The 17,626-nt window shown below is 50.0% G+C and overlaps 10 protein-coding genes across 10 annotated transcripts in view; 5 read left to right on the plus strand and 5 right to left on the minus strand.

Annotated features, from left to right (window-relative positions):
• Positions 1 to 2,307, minus strand: part of SNOG_09958 (hypothetical protein) — a gene marked incomplete at both ends in the record, with an annotated part of 3,447 nt that extends 1,140 nt beyond the window's left edge. The window contains 3 exons of the mRNA XM_001800190.1: positions 5 to 1,140; positions 1,227 to 2,173; positions 2,224 to 2,307. Coding sequence (XP_001800242.1) covers positions 5 to 1,140; positions 1,227 to 2,173; positions 2,224 to 2,307 — 2,167 coding nt within the window. The remainder of the gene's footprint in view (positions 1 to 4; positions 1,141 to 1,226; positions 2,174 to 2,223) is intronic.
• A 231-nt stretch (positions 2,308 to 2,538) lies between these two features.
• Positions 2,539 to 2,745, plus strand: SNOG_09959 (hypothetical protein; the record flags this gene model as incomplete). The annotated part of the gene is made up of 2 exons (XM_001800191.1): positions 2,539 to 2,598; positions 2,677 to 2,745. The coding sequence occupies 2 exons, from the start codon at positions 2,539 to 2,541 to the stop codon at positions 2,743 to 2,745; spliced, it is 129 nt and encodes a 42-aa protein (XP_001800243.1).
• Positions 2,746 to 2,974: 229 nt separating this feature from the next.
• On the plus strand, positions 2,975 to 4,363 carry SNOG_09960 (hypothetical protein; the record flags this gene model as incomplete). The annotated part of the gene is given in 4 exon segments (XM_001800192.1): positions 2,975 to 3,199; positions 3,245 to 3,583; positions 3,654 to 4,218; positions 4,236 to 4,363. 4 exon segments carry the CDS (start codon positions 2,975 to 2,977, stop codon positions 4,361 to 4,363), a joined length of 1,257 nt encoding a protein of 418 aa, XP_001800244.1.
• A 1,153-nt stretch (positions 4,364 to 5,516) lies between these two features.
• SNOG_09961 (hypothetical protein) lies at positions 5,517 to 7,532 on the minus strand (the record flags this gene model as incomplete). Its single annotated transcript, XM_001800193.1, has 3 exons — positions 5,517 to 7,123; positions 7,187 to 7,324; positions 7,466 to 7,532. The coding sequence occupies 3 exons, from the start codon at positions 7,530 to 7,532 to the stop codon at positions 5,517 to 5,519; spliced, it is 1,812 nt and encodes a 603-aa protein (XP_001800245.1).
• Positions 7,533 to 8,509: 977 nt separating this feature from the next.
• Positions 8,510 to 9,841, plus strand: SNOG_09962 (hypothetical protein; the record flags this gene model as incomplete). The annotated part of the gene is made up of 2 exons (XM_001800194.1): positions 8,510 to 8,546; positions 8,925 to 9,841. 2 exons carry the CDS (start codon positions 8,510 to 8,512, stop codon positions 9,725 to 9,727), a joined length of 840 nt encoding a protein of 279 aa, XP_001800246.1. The 3' UTR covers positions 9,728 to 9,841.
• Positions 9,842 to 10,609: 768 nt separating this feature from the next.
• SNOG_09963 (hypothetical protein) lies at positions 10,610 to 12,032 on the minus strand (the record flags this gene model as incomplete). Its single annotated transcript, XM_001800195.1, has 6 exons — positions 10,610 to 11,015; positions 11,064 to 11,152; positions 11,208 to 11,772; positions 11,820 to 11,880; positions 11,927 to 11,950; positions 12,020 to 12,032. The coding sequence occupies 6 exons, from the start codon at positions 12,030 to 12,032 to the stop codon at positions 10,610 to 10,612; spliced, it is 1,158 nt and encodes a 385-aa protein (XP_001800247.1).
• A 368-nt stretch (positions 12,033 to 12,400) lies between these two features.
• Positions 12,401 to 13,025, minus strand: SNOG_09964 (hypothetical protein; the record flags this gene model as incomplete). Its single annotated transcript, XM_001800196.1, has 3 exons — positions 12,401 to 12,601; positions 12,693 to 12,720; positions 12,919 to 13,025. 3 exons carry the CDS (start codon positions 13,023 to 13,025, stop codon positions 12,401 to 12,403), a joined length of 336 nt encoding a protein of 111 aa, XP_001800248.1.
• A 109-nt stretch (positions 13,026 to 13,134) lies between these two features.
• Positions 13,135 to 13,408, plus strand: SNOG_09965 (hypothetical protein; the record flags this gene model as incomplete). Its single annotated transcript, XM_001800197.1, has 3 exons — positions 13,135 to 13,251; positions 13,298 to 13,345; positions 13,394 to 13,408. 3 exons carry the CDS (start codon positions 13,135 to 13,137, stop codon positions 13,406 to 13,408), a joined length of 180 nt encoding a protein of 59 aa, XP_001800249.1.
• Positions 13,409 to 13,864: 456 nt separating this feature from the next.
• On the plus strand, positions 13,865 to 15,439 carry SNOG_09966 (hypothetical protein; the record flags this gene model as incomplete). Its single annotated transcript, XM_001800198.1, has 5 exons — positions 13,865 to 13,979; positions 14,066 to 14,117; positions 14,166 to 14,922; positions 14,974 to 15,147; positions 15,209 to 15,439. The coding sequence occupies 5 exons, from the start codon at positions 13,865 to 13,867 to the stop codon at positions 15,437 to 15,439; spliced, it is 1,329 nt and encodes a 442-aa protein (XP_001800250.1).
• A 212-nt stretch (positions 15,440 to 15,651) lies between these two features.
• SNOG_09967 (hypothetical protein) lies at positions 15,652 to 17,436 on the minus strand (the record flags this gene model as incomplete). The annotated part of the gene is made up of 6 exons (XM_001800199.1): positions 15,652 to 16,074; positions 16,128 to 16,320; positions 16,377 to 16,522; positions 16,571 to 16,692; positions 16,993 to 17,259; positions 17,376 to 17,436. 6 exons carry the CDS (start codon positions 17,434 to 17,436, stop codon positions 15,652 to 15,654), a joined length of 1,212 nt encoding a protein of 403 aa, XP_001800251.1.
• Positions 17,437 to 17,626: the final 190 nt, after the last annotated feature.

Consider the following 17,626-nt stretch of genomic DNA (forward strand, 5'->3'; position numbering starts at 1 on the left):
TCACCAAATGACAGTACTCGACGTAGGTTTGGGTCCTTCGGTGGGTTCATCTCCGCCGCGGAGATGATCGTTTCACGGTATGGCACGATAGGCTCACCAGCCTGAACTTCGCACTTCGCGAAGCGCTCACGGAGATCTTTCAGACATCGCTCTAGATGCAGCTCGCCTGCCGTGAGAATGACGTGCTCTCCGTTTGGCAGCTGTTCATACTCAGCACACGGATCGCTTTGTACCAGCAGCTTCAAGCCCTTGATCATCTTGTCAAGGTCATACGGGTTCTCTGGCTCAAGCGCAACTCGGACAATAGGCTGGGTACCCATCTGCACACCAGCAAGATTGACCGAGCCAGGTAATTGCGAGCAAAGCGTGCCGGACTTGAGGACATGACCCTCAAGACCACCAATTCCGAAGACAACACCGGCGGGTACTGTGGTCAAGGGCTCAAGACCACGACCCATCATGAGGTACAATGCAGTGACCTTGACTTTCTGCGGCTCTGGCGCAGCATGGGGATTAGCAGGTGTGAATTTTGGCCCGAGAACATAAACCTCGTCTCCAACACTAAGAGTGCCTGAGAAGATACGCGCAAAGCCAATGAGATGTTCTGCGTCCTCGTTGGCTTCTGGAGTCACTTCCTCGGGCGTCTCAGTCTCGCTGATGGCCGCCGAGCTCAAAGCTTCGGTAACACTGCCAACATCGGGCTCGCCACTCGCAGCTGCTTGTTGTTTCGCAATCTCCGCTCGCTTCTTCCGGCCCAACTCTCGGGCTTCCTCCGCTGTAAGTGCACCGCCTCTTCGCTTGTTGTGTGGCATCTCGCTCTCAGGAACAGAGATCATTTTGCTGACGTAAGCGACAACTGGAGCATCTTTCGACGTCTCAAATTTGGTCATTGCATCGCGAACCTCTGGAGCAACGTAGTCTGCACCGGGAGAGCTATCGATGATTTCCGGCATTCTCTCCGCTTGAGCTTTTGATGGAGGAGGCAGATACTCGGTGACCGACACCAGCAGTGCGGTTGACAAAGGCAGCCAAGCTGCGAAGAGGGCCGTCAGGACGGCGCGGGGGTCTCGGGAACGAAGAACATGTGCTGGGAGATTGAGATTCAGGGACTTTGTGATCTTCTCGACCATGGTGGCATCTCTGTTCAGCACGTATGAGTATATTGAAGAGGTATGTACAGCGCAAGGCCGAAGATGGGAATCGCAAGAGAAAGGAAATCCACGCACCCCTTGCCATTGTTACCTCCCGTAGTAGCATCGTATATGGCCCAGATGTTCTCCAATACAAGTTGGACGAACATGGGCTTGAGGTGACGGCCCTTGAGATGTTTCGAGCCGAGTACGCGCTTGGTCTTGGGATCTAAGTAGTAGTCGCCCCACAGTACCTTTTCGAGGACAGAACGCTTGATGCCTAGCTTGCGCTCATAGAGGCTCGCGAACTGCCTCACTGTGAAGGCCCAACCATCGATGGCACTGCCAAAGATGACGTTGTTCTTCTCGGGCGCAAAGTAAATGTCTTCGTCGTCCTTCTCCTCGTACTCGGCGGGGGTGTTTGTGGTGTCTATGCCGTCGCCGTTTTCTAGTATGGACGAGGACCTGGTGTCAGTCTTCTCAGTTGCTACGGCATTGAGTCGTTCCTCCATCTTCTCCCGCCAGCGCAAGTCGTCTTCCATGCGCTCGCCCTGGTAGAAGCTACCCATGACGGCATTTACCTGTTCGACAAGCTTGTTCAGATGTGTATGTGCTTCGCCTGGGCTCATCTTCAGCTCTGTGATTAGTCTGTCCATTTTGTTAATGACGAGCAGGGGCTTCAGCTTCTCGATCCACGTCTGTCGCAGCACAGTGACAGTCTGACTACACACGCCCTCTACGGCGTCCACGAGCACGATAGCGCCATCGCAGAGACGTGATGCTGTGGAGACCTCGTAGCTGAAGTCTATGTGACCTGGCGAGTCTATGACATTGATCAAGAACTCCTTCTGCTCGGGCTGTGCATCGGGTGCTGACCGGCGCAACAGCGAGAAGAAGAGCGATATGGCAGACGACTCCATGGTGATGCCGCGTAACTGCTCGTCCGGGCGCGAGTCTAGGTAGCGGATCTTGCCGGCGAGCTTGGGCGATATGATGCCGTTGGTGGCAATGAGGGCGTCGGTGAGGGAGGTTTTGCCATGGTCCTGCCCGGTTCAGCAACGTGTTGGGTGGTTTGGTGGCGGCGCATACTCACGACGTGGGCCATGATGCAAATGTTGCGCACATTGTCAGCTGATTGCTGAAGCTGAATCAGCTTCTCTGGCGGGACCACAGGCATGTCGCGTGAGGGTGCGTATGCGCGGTTTCAGACTTGGCAGTCGCGACGGTGGTGTCGAGGGGTGGTATGTCGAGGCAACGCTGTGAGTCGCCGAGGGCGTGTTTCAACGTCAATCAAAGGACCGCGGGCGAGGAATGGAGAGTTGGGCGGGCTCGTGCCTGCGACAAATATATACGCGTCGAGTGGTTGCGGAGGGAATTGTCTGAGACTGTCGGACTGCGAATGGTCGACATGGACCCCGCTACCATTTGGGTGCAGAGAAAAAGTCCCGCGTCACCGATGTCACTCGACGTCAGTAGCGCGCCTGCATCGAGCGTGCATCCAGCCTGCATCCAGATGTCACACTGAATCATACTGAATCATAGCCAGGCCACCACCTGCACCCACTGCAACCGGCCTGAGGCTCCAACGCCTGTAGCGCCAGGAGTCCAGATTTGAGTTTGCCCTCTGGACGTGGAAACCTGCGACATGTAATGAATAAGCTCCCCCGCGCTTGCCCTCGACGACGCCGTTGTGGCCCATGCGTTCCCCTGTCCCCCTGTCGCTCGCTCCTGCCGCGCCGTCGATCTCCCATAACAGCAGCTGATATACCAACACTCGTTCATCATTGCGCCCCCAACACCCTTCGCTCGCACACACAACACCACGCTGGATGTAATTGGCAAGCATGGCCACCACGGGGGAAGGCGCGCAGCCGCCAGCACCTGCCACACCGCTCAACATCCGCTCAGCTGGCATGAAGCTGGATGCGCCCGCGCAGCCCCAATTCGACAGCATCAAGGCGGCGAGTGCGGCCATGGGCGTCATGTCGCCTGTCAGCCAGAACGGCTGCTTCGAGTTCGACCGCATCATCAAGGCCGGGAACGTGGTGAAGCGCACGCGCAAGACCAGAGTGAGTATGCAGGGTCCACGCAAGGGCACCTGTGCGTGCTAACAGCTGCAGTCCTGGAAGCCCGTCTACATTGTCCTGCGCCCCAACTGCCTCTCGATATACAGGGACAAGAACGAGACGAAGCTGCGCCACCAGATCAATCTCGCCGAGATCACCGCCGTGGCGCGCCAGCGGGACTCGAAGAAGAAGATGGACCACGTCTTTGGCATCTTCTCGCCCGCCCGCAACTACCACCTCGGCGCAGCGAGCGACAAGGAGGCTCAGCAATGGGTTGACCTCATTCGAGCCGAGGCGCGCATAGACGAGGAGGAGGGCGAGATGACGCTCGTGAGCCCGACAGGCAAGAAGACCTTCACCGGCTTCGACCGCGCCAAGAGAGACGTCGTGAGCCCCAACATCATGTCCAGCTCCTCCGAGGCCGAGCCGAGGCCGTCCAGCTCCATTGCCCGAGAAGCCATGCACAGCGCGCGCCGGGAATCGCAGACGCTCAACTACTCCTGGCAACGAGCGCGCCTCCGTCTCCGACTTCGACTTCTCGGATACCGGCGGTCTTACCTCGACCACCTCGTTGCCGCGCAGGAAGCCCCAGCTGAACCGCAACGTCAGCCAGCAGAGCAACATCGGCGCCACGCCAGACGACGAGCGTGTCGTATACCACGGCTGGCTGTATGCCCTCAAATCAAAACGCGGCGTGCGCCAGTGGAAGAAGGTCTGGGTAGTCCTGCGACCCAAGGGACTTGCCCTTTACAAGTCCGACGAAGAGTACTCCGCAACCCACATAATCCCCTTCTCGAGCATCATCGACGCCGTTGATATTGACCCCGTGTCCCGCAGCAAGCAGTACTGCATGCAAGTCATCGCCGAAGAGAAGAACTTCCGCTTCTGCGCGCCCGACGAAGACACTCTGGCAAAATGGCTCGGCTCCTTCAAGAGCCTGCTCATCCGGCGCAAAGACGCCCAGCAGAAGCGCGCAGTGCAATTTGGTTCACCGACAGGTCCCGCTCAGACGCCTGTGAAAGGTATCCCCTCGCCGCAGATACAGCCGCCGACGCCGACACCGACCCAGACACAAATGCCACAGGCGACCTCATAATCCCATCATACCTCTCCCTCTCTTTTGTCAACCCTTGTGCATACGCTGGCCGCACATATACATCCCTCTAATTGCCCACGCACCCACATTTCCTTGCATCGATCCTACACTTTACGATCGCCATGATTTACGACTGCTTGTTTTATGCCCCATGGGCTGGCTACCTTTGATACCTCGTGTTGGATACCTGAGATTCTTGTTCGCACAACTGCTGTTTCTCTTACGTGTAAGCTAAGCTGGGATTGGATGGCGAAAATGTATAGTCTGTAGTTGTAGCAAGAATTTGTAATATTGCCGTTGAGTCTGAGTCTACATGATGCTTCGATATAGTGTGTGTGATGTTGACTTTGTTGTACGATTCCTGAGGGGTTGATACAATAGCGTGAAGATGTTTGATGTTCTATTATTATTACACCTACATTACTGAGATGCTAGTAGATAAAGAGATGTAGAGGCAAGTATTAGTAATGCAGACTATGCGATGCAGTGAGGATCCTTGATAGTAAGTAAGTATAGGAATAATATAGCTGTGATAATAGGGAAAGGTATCGCAAGGAGAGACAAAGATGAGTTATAAGAAGAAAGAGGAAGAGGAGATAAAGTTTATGCGATAGATAGGAATGCATATCCTAGAGTTATAGCAGTGTAGTAGGTGTCTTGATATACATCTGAACTTATTCGCGCTAGTATTGAGAACCTCCCGTAGCATACCTATACTCTAATATGAAGTAATTCTCTAACGAAGTTTCTTTTGGAGATGTGTAAGATGCAGGAACGTAGCTGCCGTGTCTAAGAGCTCTGAACACAATCGAGAAGCTTGTCTAACTTTGGGATTTTTGCAACACTTCCTTGCGTACTTGTAATCTATCGAGTATATACATGTTAATGTGTGATAGGACAGCTGTGCTTTGATGATATGTTGATAGCGTGCACGAATTCCTGCAGAACTTGGTGGCGTGCACGAGGGCACGACGCCTCAGATGCTAGCTATTGGACGAACTCCATGGTAAGCATATTGTCATTATGCCACATTGCTATCGCTTAAAAATTTGCAACTGTCGCTTGGTTTGCTTCTCGACCATACACACATGTTGAGATCCTTCGTGGGATGTATCAAGAGTCACAACAGCCTATGCGATCAGCCAGGCTTGCAGGAAGATCAACCTCATTCCAAAATTTGTCCAACACAACCCAGAGTGATTGACGTTGATAAGCTATGCTTGGTCAAAGAATGAATTCATCTTTTTTGATATCTTGTACCCACCGCGTGTCGAAGACTCTACGGTTTACAGCATCCACAGTCTGACCAATGCCAATACGCTTGTATACTGCCATTCCATTGACAAGGACCTTTTCAACGAGCATGAAGTACATGATCTTAGCATCATCATCTACATGTTCCCTTGTCCACCAAGGGAGATCATCACGATCTCCAATATCTTGTTGCATCAAGATGATGGCCATGCACTCCTTCGAATCATCTTCAAGCTGCATGTCGTAATCCAAGTGACCAGTACCGATCTGTCGATGCGATTGGTCATATATATCTAGCTCACGTCGCAAGTCTGGGTTGGTATACGGCGGTCTGCTGTCACAACTTCGAAGACAATGGGTCATTGTACAGTATGCTTCCACGCGCATGCGGATATTTCGACAGGGTCGAAGTGGGTCGTAGTCTGGTTCATACTGGATATCGAGAAGATTTGCCTGGACGTTGATATTATCGTGGTCTCCTTCATGAGTAGCCATAGCCACGTGGGACTTCCCTGGCGTGGTGGTTGGCAGGGTGTATATCATTTTGATTGGACCCCTTCTGCTTGCCCACGACCAAGAAGGAGCGACTAGAGAGATGCCGTCAATTCTGACCTCATCGCAATACCAAAGCAACCCATACGGAAAGTGCTCTAGCCAGATTCCACCAACGTACGTCAAGCCGGTTGCCTTTTGAAATTCTTGAGCTATTCCAGAGATTGCAGCAAAGATGTCCTCATCGAAAGTTAAATTCAGACTCGAATACTGTCCTACAATCCCGTACCACTGCCGTAGCTCAGCTGCGCTGGCGTGGAATGGAATATGTCCCGCTAAAGATGTTTTGATTTTGCTTGCGTCGTGGTAACCTACGCGGCCTTCTTCAGCGCGACATGTCATACACTCCCACAACAGCTCGTTCTTGGCAAAGTGAATGATCCTCTTAGACTGTATCCTCTCCTGAAACACCCACCCCCGACGGGCTAGTGGTGAGGCTTGCATGGCCTGATCCCAAGTCGGCCCGCGCAAACGCCAGCAGGATCCATCCCTGAGCTGTACTGTGGACAAACTTCGAGCTGATTGAAGGAAGCCCGAGTGCCCATCCGGTGCGTCCAAAGCAGATATGGTCAAATGCGCGTTTTGGTAGTAGTCGCCCATTCTGCTAGCTTCAGATTTCCAGTCGGCCCTGCTGTCCTGGAGGATACATAAGGCATCGATCCACAGGTAGTCGATTGAAAGCCGCCTTGTGACTTCTACTGCGTCCTTGAAGCTTTGTGGGAGCTCGTGCCACGGAATGATGCGATGTAATGATTTTATGTTACCAGTGTTTGCTTTCATGCTAGGTGTTTTGCCCCAACAATGACTTAAGGCTGCGTAAGATCCAACAATACTTGTAGATTTCGGAGTGACGATGCGAAGCACTCCATTAAGAGCGATTAGCCTCGTGGGTATCAATCTGCTGTGCTTCGTGGCACACATATCATGACGCGAAACGCAGTTGTCCAGCCATTCCTTCATCCATCTGAATCCTTCCTTCGTGTTTGGCAATGTCTGGACGCGGCGAAATATGGAGAGCTCGGTAGCTGATCATTAGTCAGCTACGTCTCTACTATCCTGTGCGGAGGAACAGTTGGCGCAATACTTACATTCGTCGAAGAGTTCGAATACTTGATTAGCATGGTTGAAGTCGGTAACATTCATCACCCGCATTCTCCTTCCATTCTGCCCATTGGTTTGGAGAATGCCTCCCTCCCTCAGTTCGAAATATAGTCTGACCGCTCGACCTGGGTAGCGTGGTGCCTCTACACAAAACACTCGATAGAAGAGTCGGCACAGAAGACACCCTTTAGCCGCCGACCGCTCCAGGGTTTTTTCGTCATGGTGTGGATAGGAATCACCATGTTCCATGAGAAGAAGCTGCTCACAGTCTGCACAAAGCTCATAGTAAGAGGACGGTTCGAATATATCTTGAGGTGTTGATGATAAAGGCATTCTGCATGGGTCCAAAAACAGATGTCCTGGCTCGAAGCCAAAATAGAACACGCAAGCAGCGAGACTGATAGCACGCATACCTTGGATTCTGCCGGAGAGGCAGGTGACAAAAGCTGCAAGACGTGTCACGGCATGTTTGTGCCTCTGTGGCCTTTGTGTTATCTCGGTGTCACTACCTCCTAGCAACAAACTGTGGCACCCGGTCAGGGGCTGCTGATATAGCTCGGCAAGCATCATACAATGATACTAACTGATGATATATCTCAAGACCTAATACGTTTACATCTCTTTAACGAGGCTAATTGATAATAGACCTTTTCAGACCTTAAGATTGTGTCAAACTTCAACAGAATATAAGAGAATAGGCACGAGGGGTAGCACGAGAGCTAGTATAAGCATAACCTCGATGCGATAGGCTGCTAATCTGTATAATTAGAATGACGAATGCGTGCAGCTCCTCAGCATCGATGCTAGTGTAAAGAGCTTCTCTTTGACAGACCTAAATAAATACCAAGGCTCATTTTCAGCCACTGTGGCTGAGGTAGCTTATCATCGTAGATGTCGTTGGACATAATTTTAAGTATTAACATACATCAAGGTCTAATATCTGCTAAGCCACCTTAAAAGATCACAATGAAACATTGCTTACTAACATTTAATGGTGTTTAAGTAGTCAAACACGCCCTGCGCGGTACGGAAACCAACTCGATTCTGTATCGTAGTACCAAAAACAGCGGAGACCGCCACTCTCCAGAGCTTCTAGTGTCACTCAACCAAGTGTCGGAAGTATCGTGCAATCATTCGCGTTGATTTAAGTCATCTGGAAAATCGCTCGATAGGATCGGAAGAAGGCCGAATCTAACACTGAGGCTAGTCAGGGATGCGTTCGGGATCGAGGAAATGTATGTTACCTTATTTCTAACCTTGTTCGGGTATCACACGCCGTTAATGTTAGCTTAGGCCGGCTTTTAGTTCTAATGTTTGTAAAGAGCGACCCAACGGCCTGCAAAATGCGTATGCTCTTACTTTAGTATCCACAGGCATCATCGCATCAATCTGCATCTGATATAAAGTTGAAGGCAAGAGTTCGTAGTGAGACAGACACTGAAAACGCTGATCTGACGCGACGCGTCGCATGTGTTATCGATAACACTAGAATGAAGACAACCTCATGGCCTCCTCCCCCACATGCCCACATCACCTCAAATATCAATAGAATTCCAGTTGCTCCGAAATTGGGCCATCTCTCTTTCAGCCATGGCGAACCAATTCATGAATATGTTGAACAACATGGCTCCGCGATCAAATCGGTACACACCATCACCCTAACCGTATCCCGTGCATACTCCTGACAAACTCAAAGATCTCTCGCGGATTTGCAAAATTCAAAAGACCAGCTCAAAGGCATGGATGCTATGGAACTCCGCGGCTGGGCATCTCAAAACCCGCTCGTTCCCGCCCGCGACCTTTCGGACTCCCTCGGTACTGCGCTCCTCGCAACCTTCCAAGGCCAAGACGATGCCGTGAAGATCCATCTGGATGGCCAAAGTGCCGAAAAGGGGAAAGATGCTGTCGTAAAGGAAGTCTACGCCGCGCGATGGGGCGCAACCCAAATTCCAATCTTAAACGTCGTTTTGCTAGCGGTGCATCACACGCCTGGGGATAAGCAGCCATTGCTCGATCTCACGCGGTATCTCGTCGAAGAATTGGGTGTGCCTGTCGACGGCACGGACGTCACGGGCTCGAGTGCACTGTACTGGAGTATTTCGTGTAAGCCCTTCTCTGAGCCGGACTTCGCGCAGATCCTGTTTGACGCTGGGGGGTCCGTCAATCAAAAGAACCGTTTCGGCGGTACTGCGGCGAGCGAGATCGCGCAGGCGGATTTGGCGGGCGATACGAGCAGGAATGTGGCTATGTTGAAGTGGTTTCTTAGGCATGGTGGCGATATTGATGGGAAGGATAATGATGGGATGAATGTTAGAATGTTGGTGGATATGATGGCGAAACGTATACCCGGTATGGCGGCGGCGGTGAAAGAGGGAAGACGGGGTAGGCAAGAGGGGCAGTGCGAGAATTGTGGAAGGGACAGGGCCGATAAGAGTTGCGCGAGGTGTAGAGCAGTGAAGTACTGCGGGCAGGAGTGTCAGAAGGTGGATTGGAAGGGGCATAAGAAGGGGTGTAGGGCAATCGCATAGGATGGCGAGATAGTTGGGGAACTAGGACAGACAAAAGTTGGGTTAGAGTCAGCCTAGCTGCACTACTCTCGTCACTGACTAAGCTCTAATCTGAGAATCGCAATGCATCGTTCTAACGGCAATTCTCTCCACAACGCCCTCATTTTGGTACTTCACTAGTATGACTATTCTCTTAACTCGAAGCACGTGTCACTACCTAGGCCCTTATAGCTAGCAGTAATTTATTTGCTAGATATACTGCCTTATTTCTTAGCCTTCCTAGCCCTATGTTCTTAATTCCTTCTCTCCACGCTGCTCTTCCTAAGACCATTATCTGATAATTCCTCCCTCCCCTTCTCTTTATAATATGTACCTCTTTGTACATCCTATCTCCTGTCCACAACATATCTCAGCCACGTGGTCGTCGAGTCTCAGCTCTTGCGTGTGATCTTCGGGGTCGCCAGGCTTCTTTGACTCGGTAGTAGGGACATAATTGTACTTGCATACCAGGCCGCAGTGATCCACAAGGTTCTTCTCTCTCAGTACAAGAGTTGTGGTTTAGAAAGGAAGAGGGGGTCGGATAAATCCATGTAATGCACATTTTCTGAATGTAGATGTTTAGGTACATACCAGTAAGACAAGATTATTACTATCTGTGTTGGCGATGAAGAGAAGCCATTGCGATAATAGGAGGTGTTTTTCACGATCTTAATATCCTTCACAGTCTTAGAGTCACAGCTGTAGAGTAGCTGTATTTTCACAGTACGAAGTGACATGCAGTTGCATGTCACGTAATAACTACCAGAATTTCACTGCTGGTTCAGTTACATGTCGCTGTCACGCCTGCTCAAGCCGCTGAATATCCCCTGTGACTCCCTCACCTCTCACACACAATGCCTCGTCCTACGGCATGATCGGAGGCGAACGCGTCCCCGTAACTTCTTGCAATTCATGCTCCGGATCTATCTCATCATTCTTATACCATTTCAGTGTCTGCAGTGCTTGGCTAAAGTCGGCCCAATTCGTGCCAGTCCTCACCCACAGCCGGCGATTGACGATTTTGAATAGGATGAAGAGAATGGCAACAAAAAATGGAGCCGTATATCCGATGGCGACTTTCGCGAACGTGACTGGCGAACTCCACCATGTAGCGCTGCAGAATCCGAGGACGACGAGACATCCAACAATGGAGATAATTGCGGGTAACGGTTGCGCAAAGGCGAGGACTGTGAAGGGCTTGTATTCACTCGTATTACGCTTGAACTGCGCGAATCGGTCGCCAATGAGGTGTTCCTTGCAACTCTTGAGCCTGGCGAAGTCAGTACATGATGTATGTAGTTCACGCGATAGGTAATACCATAGGTAATAACGGAGATATGCGAAAGATAATGACGCCCAGACAATGAGGCAGCTTATGCTGGAAGAGATCTGGACGATCTCAATGAGCTGTGAATGTTTTATTAGCTTAGAAGCATGCAGTTCCGTTGAGCTCGTGACTGACGTATTGTATGGCGTAGCCACTCTTCAGGCTGACAAAAGGTAGCCAGATGAAAGCGAAAGCCGAGAGAAGTAATGCTCGTGCTGGAACGCCAGTACTTGGGACCACATGAGAGAAACCGTTTGCCAGCCTTCCCAACCTAGTTGTTCTCGGCACATCTCGCGCCAATCCGTATAGTGTTCGAGATGCGATGTAAAGGGAGGTGTTACCTGCAGACATGACGGCGAATATCATTGCTCCATTCAGGAAGCCAGCCAGGGCCTTATGTCCGATGGCTCCCCATGCCCATAGCGCTATGATGGTCATGCTGCTCGATCCGGGCTCGGGCATAGGCTTTTCCCTTCCCTGGGTATCGTTTCCGATGCCGCCGTAGATTTGTGGAAGGTGTTTATTATCCCAAGAGACGTTCAGAAGCTGGCCCAGAAGACACAAGAAATACAGGACTAGTGCGACGTAGGCGATTGACTGAGAAGGCAGGCGTAGCGATTTCGACGATCTTGCTTCAAACGCGGTGACCGCAACACTCTCGATGCCCAAAAAGCTGAAGGCTATCATGGGAATCACATACCTTATGCATTGTTAGGATTTGAATGCAGATAATAAGTAACAACTCACGCGACTGCGCGAAACCCGTTCGTCGCATAATCAGAATTATGCTGAAACCCTACTTGGATAGCTGTATCGGTTAGCACGCAAGTGGTTAAGTCATTTGAGGTACTTACGTCCATTTCCCGACCAATTTCCCTCTGGAAGAAAATTAGGATGTCAGTTTTGATATCGTCACTTGGTCGTTGGAAATTGAACAGTTGACTCACCTTGCGCAGCCATCACGTAGAGAACGATGGTCAATCCAACAACCAGTATGATCTTGAGAATACCACTTACAGCCTCTACCCAACCGAACGTCCCGACACCAACAAGGTTGATGCAGACTAGTAGGGTCGGAGTAGCAAAATAAAAGAGTACAATCTGCCAGACTTGCTTTAATCCCCAATATTCAGACAACTTGGCCGCCATTAGATTTTGGCCAGCGAAGATTGATATATATGTAAACCTACAAGGGTTAGTTTCTTTCTTTAGAGCGCTATTAGCAGACTTGCCAGTACGCAATTCCTACAACCCAAGCATAGTCCTTGTCGACGAATGCGCGCACATATTCTACAATGGCATTGGGGGCAGGAAAGAGCTGGGTAAGCTCACTCAAGCCTTCCGCCATACAAATCGCGATAATTCCTGAGCACGCAAAACGTAAGCGCAAAATAGGATGGTGTATCAATGGAGCCTTGCTCACCCACGATGACGAGTGCGAGCAGAGCTCCCCCAGGTCCAGCGACTTCGATGGCAGGGCCGCCGGTACTGAAGATGCCACTACCAATCAACGAAGTGATCACGATGAACTGTCTTACAGTCAGAAACTTTATGAACCTTCAACCTTGTCGCCTAGAAAGACTGTGTCTGATGTAGATTGATCTGAAGGCTTCGGCGTACAAAAATCATCCATCCTTGGAGGTTCTGTCTGAAAATTGTCAGCCAGAGCGTTCGCAACTCCCAATAATTTGATTGCATCTACTTCAAATCCGACGATGTCGCGTTCTCCTTCATCTTGCACAAATTATAGATTATTTAATGATTTTGGGGTTGTGAAATTCTAAGTAAGAGGGTGCAAAGCGTCGAGGCCTCGAAAATAAGTGGAAGGACGCTGTACCCTGCTAACGGCAGGCCATAGCCGCTGAGAAGGATCTGGCCAAGTGAGGCTGATTCAGATTGCCTCGCCAACGGGTATTGTCCAATGATACTCGGCCTGATTATGGAGGACCTCATGATGTGACTGCGCCTCCAAGCAAGGCAGAAAGCTATATGAGGAGGGTGCTCCAGTATTGTCGCTACCCTGCAAGGCGATCTCCTGAAATTATTGCAAACCACCGTAGCCATGCCTGCAGTCCGTAATGTCATCGAGCCCGCTCAAACGCGATACATTGTGCAGTCCGGGGACTTGGAGACTTTTCTGAAGAAGAAATTCGGATACAGTTATGACTTTGACATCAAAGTACGAAAACTCGACACGTTTTACGGAACACAACTGACAAAGGTAGCACATAGCCGATCGATGGACATTCGTTGCACCGGAGATGGTATCTGCAGTATGTGGTCCTGACTTGAAGTGTACGATAAAGGCTTACAGAGTACAGGAAGATATTCAGTGAGTTGATCAACATAGATGACCGCTATCGTTCACTAATAATCCTATTTCTAGAGATCTGATTGAAGAACTTGAAGCGAATGCGTAGAGTAGAGATCTGGATGGGAATACAAAGCCAGGAAAGATGGGGCTCTGCGATCGCATGCCCTATCAGAATACCTGTAATTCAATATTCATCCTGATACAAACAGGGGTGTACTGTTGGTGTATCAGCCTGATTGTGATTTGCGAGGTCATTCAGCCGTGTGCGGCTGGGTTTTCCATCCGCCGTGGCTTTGGGGCTGTTCGCTTACTTGGACAGGTGGCAATCGAAGGCGCATGCAGCCTTCGTGCGGTGGCAATGCTGGCACACACTAACCATCTGTCTTCACCGGTGTACAATCTCTTCTAAGCTCTATTGGACTCTTAAAGGACCGCGTCTGTGTTACGACCGCTTTTGAGCTGTTTCGCCAAACACGCAATGACATCGCCAACTGTTCATCCAGAACCCTGGCCTTGGAACTCGTCGAAAGTAAAAGTGTTGTTGAAAGATGATGCACCATCTGTTAGGATTAGGATCGATGAAATCGGAAGAGGTATGCACGAGGTCATGGCAGGAGATTGGCTTTTGCTGACCGATAAGAAACGTTTTGTTCTACGTTATGCTCGACACCGATCGAAGTCCGAGCGGCCCTCAAGCGTAGGGCGACTGGCCAAATTAGGCTGCGCATCATGTATGTCAAGTCGTCAGACCCTGAAACTATTCTTAATATTGCAACTAGTTCGATCTACTCCAGTAAAACTATATTCCCGCTGGACGTGACGCATGAGCTCTTAGTCGAACTATTTGAGGCGTACAATATCCATCGAGAGTTTGCAGACGTAGTAGCATCATTTGGCCAGGAGCCGAATCTCGCGGAGAGAAGCAGCAATAACTCGACGATCGATATCAAGGAGACTGGTGACTGCGATATTTCGTATCAAATTCGATACATTGATAACAATCACCGTGGTGGCCAAGACCCATGGTCATTGAGACATAGCGGTGTGTTTCACCAACACAGCGCCCATGAAGCAGCAGACACTGTGGTCTTACTGCATCCTGTACGTCAACCGTTGATTGACAAAGCTATCGCGGCATTGAAGGGAGATGCCATTGGGCGATCGAAAATCTGCGAAAATCCATTCCTGCTGCACACTTTGATGTTTGCGCAGTACTTCGCAAATTGGCGCTGGTATCTTCGATATGTCGGCGAAAGATTTGCATACGAGAACAACATAGCTATGGTTGAGCAGCCCGAGGATGCAAACCCTCAATCAAGCTTTAGAAGAGTACAGGGCCTGAGAAACACGATGGATCTCGTCCTGTCGACGCATGCTTGCTGTTCCGGCAATCTCGACTTGATCCAACGTTTATCTAGATGCTCGCAGCCAGCAATACAACGACTCCAAAGTTTAGAGTCGGCCGAATGTAGGATGAAAGGATATATCGAAAGTGCAGATGTTCTAAAAGGTCGGGTGCAGAACCTCATAGACCTGGTGAGTGTCACGATTGGCCCATTATACAACGCATTGTTTGACATAAACCAGATTGGCTACACCCTCACGTTGCACAACCAAATGGAAGCCGCAAAAATAGATAATGAGCTGCGGAGCCTGACTGAACAATTGAAAAATCTCACAGAAGACACGGTAGATGACAGCGCAACTGTGAAGATAATCACACTCGTCTCCGCTGTGTATTTGCCTGGAAGCTTCATCGCCGTACGTACTCTTACAGAAATATCAAATTATGTGGCATTCTGGTTCTCTGACCACTTCGTAGACCCTGTTTGGAATGAACTTTTTCCTGTTCGATACCGAAACTAGGAAGCTGGTAATCTCACCAAACTTTTGGATCTTCATCGCCACTTGGCTTCCTTTGATCTTCCTTACTGGAGCTGTATATGTACTCATCCTTTTCATGAATTCAAGGTCGAAGAAAAAGCCTTTCAGCCTATGGGGGAGGCGATCTACCGAATCAATCGATGCTCCGCGAGAAAAGGTTCACGCATGAAATGAACCATTTAAGGTAGTACCACAGCCTCCTTCAAACCGAAAATGGTTTTGTAGGCGACTCAGAGACCCTCCTCATACACGTTGATCCGTGGGTTTCACTTCGAGGTCGACACTGGGGTGTAAATCAGTCGTTGATTTTTAGAGATTATCGTAAATCCAATTTATACGTTTCATGCCTTGGTCGCATTCGGCGCGCGTTCAATTACGTCTCTATTTCTCTACTGGTATTGCCATAACTTGCCCATGCGATGTACACATAACAATGGCAAGGTCGTTACTGTCAGGCCACGGTCTTACTCGTATTGCCTTGACTGTTCCTGAGAACGAGGGCCACTTTGCAAAAGGTTTCTTTGCGCCTCTTTCGATAGCAAGGTTTGAGTCACCAACAACGCGGTGTTTCCATAGTCGCGTATGCAAGGTACCTTTCTCGACAATAAATAGAGAGCGATCGCCGTACATGCATGCGCAAGCCACTTTCGGGCATTCAAAGATGTGCTTCGGGAGCTCTTCAAAACTGTCGCACTGCGTGCTGCGCATCTGAGCTGGAAATAATTCACCGCTTTTGGCATGCACGATGCAGCCAGGACGAACGGCGTATGGAATCAATGCTGCCTCTGGGCTGCCATGCCGCTTCTGATAGGAGTTTAGCCTTTACATACGCGAGGATCGAGACAATCGAAACTTACTGACGGATAGTAGCCTTCTGACTCGGCTGGAACGGCGATATCCTGAGAATTCTCATCAATGCGCCAAATATACAAGCAATCATGAGGGCTGCTGAAAGCCCAAGCATAAAGCAGGGTGCCATTATCGTTGAATGAGGCATGGGTAAACGAGTGTTCCTGGTTAAATGCAATCGGCTGCAAATTGGCATACGCACTGTGTTGGGCGCAATCAGTATTCACTGTTGCACATATGAATAGCAAACCACTTACTCCTTCTTTACGTAGTACACATTTTCGGCACATACGAAAGCCAGACACCCATTCTTCGAGAGACTGATGCTTAAAAGTGACGACAAGGGCGCACAGCTTGACGCGATCCACGTTACCAGCTCATTTGCGCCATCTTTAAGACATACCTTCCATCTGTTAGCGATAGAATATGGAAAAGAAAGTACCTCCCTTACAATGTTTTGGCCGTCTTGCGTATTGCCCCATACAACCAGCTTATCGTCAGAGAGCACGAGATGCTTCCAGTTTTGATCCGGATCCAAGGTAACGCACGGAAGGCGCTGACATCTCCCAAGAGCTATATTAATGTCGTGCACAACAACTTCTCTAGTCTGCGAGCCCGGGACGGATCTTAGCTGCGCCACATGGAGTCCAGAGGGACATAAGGAGATGTCGTGCACCTTGGCTTTACGTGTGTCTAGCATTGCAAATTGTTTAATACTCCCAGCACTTCTTCGTGTTTTTGGATTGGCTATTACTTTATGAGGCTCACTCAGGGGTTCTTCTTTGAGAGACCCCCGGAGTGAGCTTCGCCCGGAAACAATCTTCTTTGGTGAAACCTGCTGATACGTTCCACCGTCATGTGTAGTTTGCGTACTTTCGGGCAGGGCAACAAGACCTGAGACTGGTATCAAAGGTATCGTTGCTATATCTATCCTTATAGACGGTGTTTCAGGCCCTGGATCGGCTGGAGATGCTGGTAATTCCACTGGTGTCTCTGGAGACGTTGGGATATTAGGTGGCACAATGTGATCGTTTAACGGACAGTTTCGGGAGTTGACTGGCATTTCGTCGGAGCTGATGTGAGTTTTGACGTGATTCATCATGAAAACCAGCTGCTTTGCCTTTGGCCTCTGTGATGCGTCTGTCACAAGCATTTTCAAGATCGTCGATACGCAGCACTCAATACCCCTATTCGGGGACTGGTCATCAGATACAAGCTTCCTTAGCCACTCCAAAACTTCCGCGCGCACCTTATACATATGGTGGTCGTCGTTTGGCCGCAGATGTTGTGACGTGACGGACTCGTAGAAGTAGTCATTTTGATGCCGACCAGTCCTCTGACTCCTGAATGCACTCACGGCGGAAGCTTGGCCCAAAGCAAAAGTAAGCACCTCGGAAAAAATGCATGCAAAGGCCCAAATGTCGCCTTTGCGTCCCACACTCTCGGTGTTGGAGCCGACTTCGTTGCCCGAATTCTTCGACGTACGCCTTGAAACTCTGGAGGCTGA

The sequence above is a fragment of the Parastagonospora nodorum genome (genome assembly GCF_000146915.1).
Source record: "Parastagonospora nodorum SN15 chromosome Unknown scaffold_16, whole genome shotgun sequence".
Classification (NCBI taxonomy): Eukaryota; Fungi; Ascomycota; class Dothideomycetes; order Pleosporales; family Phaeosphaeriaceae; genus Parastagonospora; species Parastagonospora nodorum.